Source organism: Gekko japonicus, unplaced genomic scaffold, assembly GCF_001447785.1.
Source record: "Gekko japonicus isolate JY-2015 unplaced genomic scaffold, Gekko_japonicus_V1.1 scaffold253, whole genome shotgun sequence".
NCBI classification, from domain to species: domain Eukaryota; kingdom Metazoa; phylum Chordata; class Lepidosauria; order Squamata; family Gekkonidae; genus Gekko; species Gekko japonicus.
The window spans coordinates 1,189,186-1,200,618 of record NW_015173681.1 but is presented as its reverse complement, the minus strand read 5'-3'; the positions used below and the strand labels follow the sequence as shown (position 1 = coordinate 1,200,618).

The 11,433-nt window shown below is 46.6% G+C and overlaps 1 protein-coding gene across 1 annotated transcript in view; it reads right to left on the bottom strand.

The window, feature by feature from the left end:
• The window catches only part of ACVR2B (activin A receptor type IIB), a 197,340-nt gene that overhangs the window by 32,106 nt on the left and 153,801 nt on the right, over positions 1–11,433 (bottom strand). The window contains exons 3-4 of the mRNA XM_015423053.1: positions 6,002–6,111; positions 1,917–2,037 (exon numbers count right to left, since the gene is read on the bottom strand). Coding sequence (XP_015278539.1) covers positions 1,917–2,037; positions 6,002–6,111 — 231 coding nt within the window. The remainder of the gene's footprint in view (positions 1–1,916; positions 2,038–6,001; positions 6,112–11,433) is intronic.

Below are 11,433 nucleotides of genomic sequence, written 5' to 3'. Positions count from 1 at the left end.
GGCCAACCAGTTCCTCTGGAGGGCCAACAACAGGGCAGAAAGGCCGAGGTCTTCCCTCCCTAGGCCCCACTTCCAAAATCTTAAGGCATTTCCTAGGCTGGAGTTGGCTGCCGTAAGAGAAGGTCATGCTTAGAGTCACATTTGTAGACAATCCATTGTGGAAGAGTGGGTGCATCAGTCAGGTTGATCAATACACAACAGCACCGGATGAAGGCCATTGTGGTATTTACTAGTGTTTTAACTGTACTAACTGTATATTGTATTTTTATCAAATCTGATGTAACTCGCCCTGAGCTTTCCATGCGGGGAGGGTGGGATATAAGTCGAATAAAATAAAATAAAATTTAAAAAACAAAGCTCAAAGTTTTAAAGACCTTTGCTGACAATTTATCTTGCCGCTAGTTTTAATTCCTTTATTTTTATTAAGAACACAAGAAGATCCCTGCTGGATCAGACCAGGGAGGGTCCATCTAGTCCAGCCTCCCGTCTCACACAGGGGCCAGCCAGTCCCCCTGGAGGGCCAACAAGAGGGCAGAGAGGCCGAGGCCTTCCCCTCATAAGAACACAAGATGAGCCCTGCTGGATCAGACCAGGGAGGGTCCATCTAGTCCAGCCTCCCGTCTCACACAGGGGCCAGCCAGTCCCCCTGGAGGGCCAACAAGAGGGCAGAGAGGCCGAGGCCTTCCCCTCATAAGAACACAAGATGAGCCCTGCTGGATCAGACCAGGGAGGGTCCATCTAGTCCAGCCTCCCGTCTCACACAGGGGCCAGCCAGTCCCCCTGGAGGGCCAACAAGAGGGCAGAGAGGCCGAGGCCTTCCCCTCATAAGAACACAAGATGAGCCCTGCTGGATCAGACCAGGGAGGGTCCATCTAGTCCAGCCTCCCGTCTCACACAGGGGCCAGCCAGTCCCCCTGGAGGGCCAACAAGAGGGCAGAGAGGCCGAGGCCTTCCCCTCATAAGAACACAAGATGAGCCCTGCTGGATCAGACCAGGGAGGGTCCATCTAGTCCAGCCTCCCGTCTCACACAGGGGCCAGCCAGTCCCCCTGGAGGGCCAACAAGAGGGCAGAGAGGCCGAGGCCTTCCCCTGATGTGGCCTCCTGGCTCTGGGATTCAGAGGCTTAGTGCCTCTGAAGGTGGAGGTTCCCATCAGTCACCATGGCTGATGGCCATTAATCCCCTTTTACAGCTGTTTATTCCTGTGGAAATCACAACATCCTCCGGGCAGCAGATTACTCTCTGTGTGAAGACGTATTTCCTTTTGTCTGCTCTGAACCTTCTGCCCATCGGCTTCACTGGGTGCCCACAAGTTCTAGTACTTCGGGAGAAGAAGAAAGATTTCTCTTTTGTCAACCCTCTTCACCCCATGCGTAATTTTATAAACCTCTGCTTCATAAACCTTCCTTATTTCATAAACCTCCCTTACGCTACCCGACTACCACGGCCATCTTCCGAGGCTCTGCATCAGGAGCCCTGCTTTCTGAGATTAGGTCGGTGGCAACACAGGACAGGGCCTTCTTAGTTGTGGCACCCACATTTTGGAACTCCCTCCCCAGGGAGATTCATCAACCCCCTTCTGTTGCCGTCTTCCACCAGCAGCTGAAGAATGTTTATTTCATTGGATTTTCCCTCCGTGGTCTCGCCTCCTTGCCCAATGTTTTAATTGTTGTTTGTATGTTTTTGTATGTATTTCAGCTCTGGTTTTTATTGTTTTGATGATGTTTGTGTTGGTTTTAATGGTTTTTAAGATGTGGTTTTTATTATCCATATTTGTGTGTGTCGACTCTTACTTGGCCCCATGGCTCTCAAAATGCAAGGCCTGTGGGCAGGACGGCTGTGGGGTCGCGATATTATTTTATGTATTCCCTTCACCTCTCACATACCTCACTGATGTCGACGTGACCGTACGGGGGCTTGCGGTGACGATACATCCAGAAGGCCAGCAGAATGGCGATGGAAAGGGCAATGATTGGAAGCAGAGAGTAAACCATAATGTTGAGCAGCGATGGGGTTGGTGGCGGTGGTTCATACACCACTGAAAGGAGAAGCAACAGTAAAAATGGCTAAGAGGTACTCACTTCCTTGCTGATTTAGACCATCTTTGACTAAGAGCATAGTGGAGGACCAGACAGAAGTCTCCCTGTGGGTTATTGGTAGAGCATCTGCTTGGCATGCAGAAAGTCCCAGGTTCAACCCCCAGCATCTCCAGTTAAAAGGCAGGTAGTAGGTCTCATGAACGACCTCTTCCTGAGACCCTGGAAAGCCGCTGTCAGTCTGAGTAGACAATACTGACTTTGATGGACCAAGGGCCTGATTCAGTATAAGGCAGTTTCATGTGTGTTCATGTGTTTCCAGCATCTGGTGATCAGAAACAAAGGTGCTTCTGAAGAATGCAGGATTCTATCATACAGCAAGGTTGGATTGAATGTAATGATCACCAACTTGTTCTCCACTTAGAACACACCTAATCCTATGAAGCTGCAGGCCCGTAGCAAGGAGGGGGCATTTGGGGGCAATGCCCCCCACAGGTGGGTGCTGCCCCTTCAGATTTTTTTTTAATCCAGGGAAAAAAATTAAAAATCATTTTTTTAAAAAATATATAAGATGCATGTGGGTGTTCCAAAGTGAACCCAGGCAGAGTCAGGGAAGCTTCGGTCTCTTTTTTTCCCCCAGGCTGAAAAAGGAGTTGGTTTTTAAAAATGCAATGCAATAAAACAAGATAAAATTGCAAAAAGAAAAATAAAATTGCAAAATAGAGAGAGTCAGAGGTTCTCTCTCCCCCCCCCCCGCTTACGCAGAAAAGTAGCCCAGAATCGAGTCTCTCCAATCAGAAGGACTAGAGGACTGGAGGTCGGAGGAGAGCCGGAGCTTCTGCTACTGCTGCAAGAGGAGCAGAAAGTGCGGCCGGGGTGCCCCCCCCCCAGTTTTCCCCATGCCCCACCAACCAAAAATTTCTGGCCAAGCCCCTGTGAAGCTGCCTCCTTCTGTGTCAAGCCATCTAATGCTGTACTGTCTATTTTGACTCAACTGTGGCTGCTACCTGCAATCATTTAAAGAACTGAACCTGGCACCTTCTGCATGCAAAACGTATGCTCCAAACCACGTACCCACAGCCCCCTCCCAACCACACCCTGAAAACATACCACAGGGTAGAAGGAATAACAGTGGATGTTGGTAGTTTTACCTACATGCAGTTCATAAAATCTGCATATATTTGTGAAAAACAACAGCTATCGTCAACGCTCGTTCCTTGTTGTCGGCATTTTAGGAGGAGGAAGAGGAGAAGAAGAGGAGGAGGAGATTGGATTTATACCTCACCCTTCACTACCCAAAGGAGTCTCAGAGCAGCTTACAATCTCCTTTCCCTTCCCCTCCCCCTCCCCACAACAGACACTCGGTGAGTTAGGTGGGGCTGAGAGAGCCCTTTCGAGGACTGCTCTTTCGAGAACAGCTGTGCCAAAACTACAGCTTGCCCAAGGTCATCTAGCAGGTGCATGTGGAGAAGTGGGGAATCAAAGCCGGTTCTCCCAGATTACGAGTCCGCTCACTTAACCACGACACCAGATTGGCTCACACGCAGCTTGCGTGCACTTAGCCTCTCATTTAAACGGTATACAAAAGAACCCACTGTGTATAAAGGCTTACAACAAATGTGTTAAAACAGTAATAATCAATAATAATTAATATATTAAAATACGTGTTGTTTATTACAATTATATATCAATCCAAAATTCAAGGATATGTACTTTCCACCAGGGCTATTTTTGGGCAGGAACGCACAGGAACGGAGTTCCAGCTGGCTCCCAAGTTGGCCACACCCAGCAGGAACTCATTAGCATAATAGGCCACACCCAACAGCAGAAACTCATTAGAATTGGATGCATTAAGGGTGTGTGGCCTAACATGCAAAGGAGTTCCTGCTCCAAAAAAAGCCCTGAGTTTTGACAACGAACAAGGTAAACAGAATAAGAAGCAAAAGGTGGGTGTGGCTAGATGACCACACTTCCGGTAACATGGGGAGTGGCCTAATATGCTAATGAGCTGTGCTGTCAAGGGTGTGGCCTAATATGCTAATGAGCCCTGCTTTCCACAATATACGTTGGAATGCCAGAGGTTTAAATATTGAAGGACTGCGTCCTATGGAACTACTATTAATGGCATTATGCATGCTGTGAAAACTGGACAAGCTTTTTTGCCAACTCGTGTGCCGTTTTGGAGTTTTTGGACTTTGGAAGAAATCTTTGGCTTGTGAGAAAGGCTTCAGCCAAAAGGAGGAACTTCAGGCACCTTTCCCCATAGCCGAGAATGTTACAGCTGATTTGTATTATAATTTTAGAAGCCTTACACAGCTGGCACAAGCGTTTATATAATTTTCTATACCAATTGTTGGCTGTTAGACATTGAGATTAATGTTACAATTTGCGTGTGAGCATTGATGAGCTGAATTATTGTGAATTTTGGATAATAGAGTTCATAAGATTGTTTCTTGATATATAGTTGGTTTTGATTCATATATTGTGGAAAGTATGTATCCTTCAATTTTGGATTAATATATAATTGTAATAAACACGTATTTTAATATATTATACTCTATTGATGATTACTGTTTAACGAATTTGTGTAAGCCTTTATACACAGCGGGTTATTTTGTATACAGCTTTTGCACTGTTTCCCTTTTTTTCCTTTCATTTAAATGGGGCTGATGCATGTGCATGCAAAATGGCTGGGTGCCACAGTGTTAGCACACCAGTGTGCCACCCACTTGGGACTATGGGCCTCTCGAATGCTAACACTGCATGCACGGCGGCTGAGGGCCCAGTTTAAACAAGTTGGGAGCATGCACCGTCAAAACAAGTTAAGTCCTTCTGTTTCACCTGCACCATATTGACATCAAGTGGCAGAGGCCAGCTTGGTTTGGATTTTGACCCCTGGCCTGCTGACAACCAGTCCCTGAACACCCAGGCTCAGCAGAACCTTATATTCCGAACCTTATATTCCATGTCCCTTGAAGAGGGCCAGTCCCATGGGGAAAAAAGTCCTTGATCTGAACTGATGCTCAGAGGTCTGTTAAGCTTTCTGAGAAGTCTTGGCAAGGGACAAGACAAATCTGAGACTTTGGATCTCTCCTGTCAATGATCTTGCTGATTTTGTGAGGAGGAGATTGGATTTATACCCCACCCTCCACTACTCAAAGGAGTCTCAGAGCAGCTTACAATCTCCTTTCCCTTCCCCTCCCCACAACATACACCCTGTGAGGCAGGTGGGGATGAGAGAGCTCTCTCGAGCACAGCTCTGAAACAACTTGTAACTGACCCAGGGTCTCACCAGCAGCTGCATGTGGAGGAGTGGGGAATCAAACCCGGTTCTCCCAGATTAGAGTCCGCGCTCCTAACCACTACACCAAACAGGCTGTAAGGGACTGCCACAGAATGGCTTTACTGTAAAAAGGGGGACCTATGCCTAAAATTTAGGAATATGAAGCAATCGGAATCACATACTTTGCGAGGAACACCTCAGACTCACCAAGTTGTCAGTGAACTAGACGCTCACCCCTTTACTAATGATGCCGAAATGCCTCGCTGCAGTTGTGCTTCCCCCTCCCTCCGTGCCAATTGGCATTTTGATACCAGCTAATTGAGATATTTAGCTCAATCTGCAGAAAGCAGACTGTGTTATTCTCCTCCCACAAACATTCTGTCTGCAGTGATCCACCCCAAGCATTCGAGGAGGAAAATGAATTTATTTCTCTCACTTCTAGGCCTAGCAATCCTCCCGTGCAATCGCTTTACTTGGACTAGTAGGGGAGAGAAAAGGAAAATCTAGCTGTGTTCTGAAGCAAACAAGCAAACCAACCAACCTAACTTTGCAGAACTTCTCAACTTCAGGACCTGAAGAATGTCACTGTTCTAATTACGCTTTCTGTACTCTGACTGCCTGTCTAGGAAATTCAAGGTTAGCAGAACACGGAAGCTTTTGTTCTTGACAAACACGAGCCTCACCTTCCGGACCTGAAACTTCAGGTAAGTGAGTGAACTTTTCGTTGCAGTAGTTCCCTTCGCAGCAGCAGAAAAACACTTGTGGGCTCTCTTCTGTGGCTACACATTCCTGCCTGCAGCACAAAAGAAAACAGGAATTTTAAAAAAACAAGCCACTCCTTACATTATCCTCAGAAGAGGAGCTGTGCCAGGTCACAAGTGAATTGCCTTTTCTGTTTACCAACGGCTTCTGTTGTATTTTGCTGAACCAAGGCACCTTTTGTTACAACAGGCAGAACACTCCCCCTATGCAATCTCAAGAGCCCTTTTAAGCCTACAGAAGGGCAAGTTATAGCTAATAATATACAAGTTTAAGTAGAGCTCTAATATACTTGGGTTTCAACCACTCGTTGCCCACGCTTTAACTTTAAAGAAAAGAATGTGGAGAGGCAAGGAACTTTTCAGACAACCACCAACGGAGTCATGGCAGAAACACATTTATGTCATGCCATGGCTAAAACACCTGAACTATCAGTAAAAGGTAAAGGTAAAGGTTCCCTTGCTCGAAAGCCAGTCGAGTCCGACTCTAGGGTTGCGGTGCTCATCTCCGTTTCAAAGCCGTAGAGCCAGCGCTGTCCGAAGACATTTCTGTGGTCATGTGGCCGGCATGACTAAACACCAAGGCGCATGGAACGCTGTTACCTTCCCACTGGAGCGGTACCTATTTATCTACTTGCAATTTCTTGCTTTCGAACGGCTAGGTTGGCAGGAGCTGGAACTAGAGACGGGAGCTCACTTTGTCATGCGGCAACTCGGGTCTCGTACTGCTGAACTACTGACCTTCCAGAGCCTGCAGTTCAGCGTCTTAACCACTTGAGCCACCTGAACTATCAGGGCTCTCATATAATCTTAGAATCATATAATTGGAAGGTACCTCGAGGGTCATCTAGTCCAACCCCCTGCACAATGCAGGAAATTGCACAAATACCTCCCCCCCCTCCACACCCCCAGTGACTGTTGTTCCATGCCCAGAAGATGACAGAAAAAACCTCCAGGATCTCCAGCCAAACTAACCTGGAGAAAAATTGCTCCCTGACCCCAAATGAAAAGGGGGTCACAGCCAGGGGAAACACCAATCCCTCTTCCGTTACAGCAGTTTCCAGGGCGAGGTGGGAAGGGTGGCATTTAGGATAATTGTGGTAATTGTTGTCAGCCAAGGTTTTGTAGATGCACGTGCTACGCTGCCTGCCTGCTAGCGCCCGTAACAGGCTCCCTTAACACTGCTGAGACGGGATCCGTGCGCTGGCTATATTGCCCTATTAAAAACCATCCGCTTAATTTTATGTAGGGAAATGCAGGAGGCGAACAATGATTTGTAACGACACAGTGTGCATCCTACCTGACTTGTGACGGCTGTGCTGAAAAGCATCTGGAAATGGGTGCCCACACGCAGCCGTTACCCCAATTAAACTGTATGCATATGGAGACTCATTCTCTACTTTATCTGCAAAATCATATCGTACTCCCACAAATCAAACACTGCCAAATGTCTGCAGAAGGCAGAGCCAACAGTGCCCCTGTGGCTTACCATGGAGGACTGATTAATCAGACCGTGTCTATCTTTCTGTCTTTTCTTTGCAAATGAGTGTTCTTTTTTGATACAATTCTGATGTGTGCAATACTGTCTTTGTAAGAAGGTTTCCGGGTTTTTTTCTCCTAAAGGGACAACCCAAGCACACCTTGATGCTTATTTTTTTTTTGTATCTTACATTGCGTTGCTTATTTGTACCTCTAATTTATCCCCTCCATCCCCAAAAGCAGTAATTTTTTTAAAAAACGTTATGGAGTGAGCCAAGAGGTCTTGCAGAGAGCTAAGCAAGGCTTCATCTGTCTTTGCTTGAGCTTGGAAAAGAAAAACCATTACAGCTTGGACATTAAGGTCTTAAGAGTATTTGCTATTCTCAAGGGGGAAAAAAAGGTATGCTCTGGTAGATGTCTTGTGCAAGAAATGACCTGGGTGCATGTATTTCTACCCGCATCTGAAATTTATTACTTCACTAGCACCTGACTCCAGTGCAGTTTTTGCAATGTGAAAGGTCTCTACTTGAAAACCTGGCGAAATACTGCCTGTGTGACCTTGATGGACCTGGGGAATAAGTTGTGGCTTAGTGGCAGAGCATCTGCTTGGCATGCAGGAGGTCTCAGGTTCAATCCCTGGTATCTCCAGTTAAGGACTGGGTGTTTTAATTGTATTTATGTTTTTGTAATGTAGGTTCACAGCTTGGGACCAGGTTATCTGAAGGACCGTCTCTCTCCCCCCCCATATGTTCCTGCCCAGAAATTTATATCATAGGGAGAGGCCATCTACTCTGTCACATCAATCAAAGAAGATCATTTGGTGGGTACAGGAGAGAGGGCCTTTTCAGTGGCAGACCCATGCTTACGGAACGACCTCTCCAGGGAGATGAGCCTGGCCTTTTTATATCAAGGAGGCAGTTGAAGGTGGTTTTATTTAGACTGCATTTGGTTAAGTTCAGTAGCAGTCCTGAGTAGTGATTTTTAATTTCGATTTTATATTTTTAACGTGTATTATTTGATGTGTTTTATCCATGTTTGCGCTATGGGCTGCAGTGGCTCAAATGGTTAAGATGCTGAACTGCAGACCGGAAGGTCTGTAGTTCAGCAGTTCGAGACCCGAGTGCTGCATGACTGAGTGAGCTCCCGTCTCTGGTCCCAGCTCCTGCCAACCTAGCAGTTCGAAAGCAAGAAACTGCAAGTAGATAATAGGTACCACTTTGGTGGGAAGGGAACAGCGTTCTGTGCGCCTTGGCGTCTAGTCATGCCGGCCACATGACCACGGAAATGTCTTTGGACAGCACTGGCTCTTTGGCTTGGAAACGGAGATGAGCACTGCATCTCCAGAGTCGGATTCGACCAGCTTTCAAGCTAGGGAAACCTTTACCTTTACCTATCCATGTTTGTAAGCAGCCTTGAGCTCCATAATAAATAAGAAGTTTTAAATGAATAAAATATTTTAGCTCTGCTTTTAATTGTTTTAATGATGTGGGCATTTGTTGGTTTTAAAGATGTGATTTTATTACATATGTTTTAATTTGTTAGCTGTCTTGGTGGCCCTTGTGAGGGCAGAAAGGCAGGATATAAATTCTGTAAAACAGACAGACAAATAAATAGGTGATCTGAAAGACCTTCCTCTGCCTGACGTCCTGAAGAGCCACTGCCAGTCCAAGCTGACATTCTAAACTCGATGGACCAAGGGTCTCATTCAGTATAAGGCAGCTTCACGTGTTAAGGTGAATTAAGTATAGTAGGGGTTTTGATCTCCAGCTCTGACGCAAGGAACAAATGTCAAAACATAATCTAGTCTAAGGATTTCTGGGATATAGTTCCAACACGTATAGAATCCATTACTGGTCTCAAAATCCATCCTTCTCCGGTCAGTCTCATTTAGAATGGTTGGAATCTCATTCAACACGCACATCCCAAAAGGAGAATCATTCCCATTCTACTCTCAGCTGCTCAAACAGCAATTGCAACTTGCTGGGAAAGGACGCTTCCTCCAAACTTATCTCTCTGGCACAGGAAGCTTTGGGACTTTTACATTATGGCTAAAATGACTGTTAATATTTCTCATCTCTCCTCCGGCACTCCTCTTTCTAACTCTGCTGCAACTCGGCCCCCGACTGTTGATTATTTAACAGAACAAGGTGAAATTCCGAGTGAGACAGAACAACTGCACCTATGGTGACATTAACACAAATACATTGCTTAGGGTTTTTGTTTTTTCTTGTTCTTTTAACTGTAAGTCATTCCTTTGTTTATTCTACACCTGCTATGTCTCAGTTTCGTATACTGTGATATCTGCTATCGTCACATTCTCTTGACTCTGTATGCTATGTTTGATATACAATAAAATGTTATTTTAAACAAAACAACAACACCATCATCTAGTCCAAGAGGATAACAAAATCCATCAGCACAGTAAAGGAATTACATACGCAAAGGGAGTTAAAATTAGCAGTCCTCCATGTTGCGGGACTTTTATCACATTTTCTATACCCTCAAAAGTGTTTTCCTATTGCACTGTTGTGGCCAAGGATTGTTATGTTCATGCAAAACCCACAGAACCGTACATCTGATTCAGTGCATCCAAAGACAGTTCGTGTCTCTTGAACAGCCACCTGTCATGCTGCAGACAAAGCCAGGAACACATCTGAAAAGGGGCTGAACAGCTTAAGGCTGGAATAAGTGACTCTTCAAGAGGAGGAGCTGCTGGTGTTCAACAAAGCCGCCTTGTGCGGGAGGAAGGCTTCCAGTTTTGCTGGGGAGAGTGGTAGGATACAGGCCAAGATGGCATGCGGACTGGGGAGCGGAAAGTCGGGAAATCCAATCGGCGTGGCCAAATCCCTGAGTGCTCCTAAAGCAACTCCACAGATCCCAACCATTATTAGATCAATGTGCACGATCAGGGGTCGTTTCGTAGAAAAAGAGCTAGGGGAACTCATTAGCATAACTCATTAGCATATGCCACACCCCCTGACATCACCGGAAGTGTGTCATAAGGCCACACCCCCTGAATGCGCTCGCCCGCTTTGGGAGAGGGGATCAAAGTTTAATACAAGCCTCCTCCGAGACTTGATCACACCAATCTCAACTCTCTCTTGGGTCTTGATGCCTGCCAGTCATTCCCCCTGCCTGGGGGAAGCCGCATTGGACCAAAATACAGTCCAAACTGCTGTAAGGAACACCCGTCCACCCTGAGCACTTACAGGGTGCGTCAAATCGCCATTTTACCCCGACCGGAAGCAGGGGGCGGGGCTTCGTCATGTGCCCCCCCCCCCGCACCTCACCCGGGGGAACGGCGATCCCCCGCGATCCCCCCGAATCGACCCCTGTGCACGATGAAGAAGAAGAGTTAGTTTTTACACCCTGCTTTTCACTACCCAAAGGAGTCTCAGAGCGGCTTACAAACTCCTTTCCCTTCCCCTCCCCACAACAGACACCCTGTGAGGCAGGTGGGGCTGAGAGAGCTCTGAGAAGACTGTGACTAGCCCAAGGTCACCCAGCTGGCTTCATGTGGAGGAGGAGTGGGGAATCAACCCGGTTCTCCAGATTAGAGTCCGCCGCTCTTAACTACTGCACCAAACTGGCTCTCTTCACAGCAAAAAGAGGAGAAGGCCAGCGGCTTGTGAAATGACCAACAAGGGCTTGAGATAATCCTGCGGGTTTACTATTCTATACGGTAAGGTGTACTGTCAAGTTGTGAAACAGATTAGAGTCTGATGAAGGGAGCTTTGACTCCCAAAAGCTGATACCCTGCAACTCTTGCTGGCCTCTAAGGTGCTAATAGACTAAAATCTAACTGCCCTACTGCAGAACAACATGTAGGGTTGCCAGCTCTGAGTTGGGAAATACCTGGAGATTTTTTTTTGGGGGGG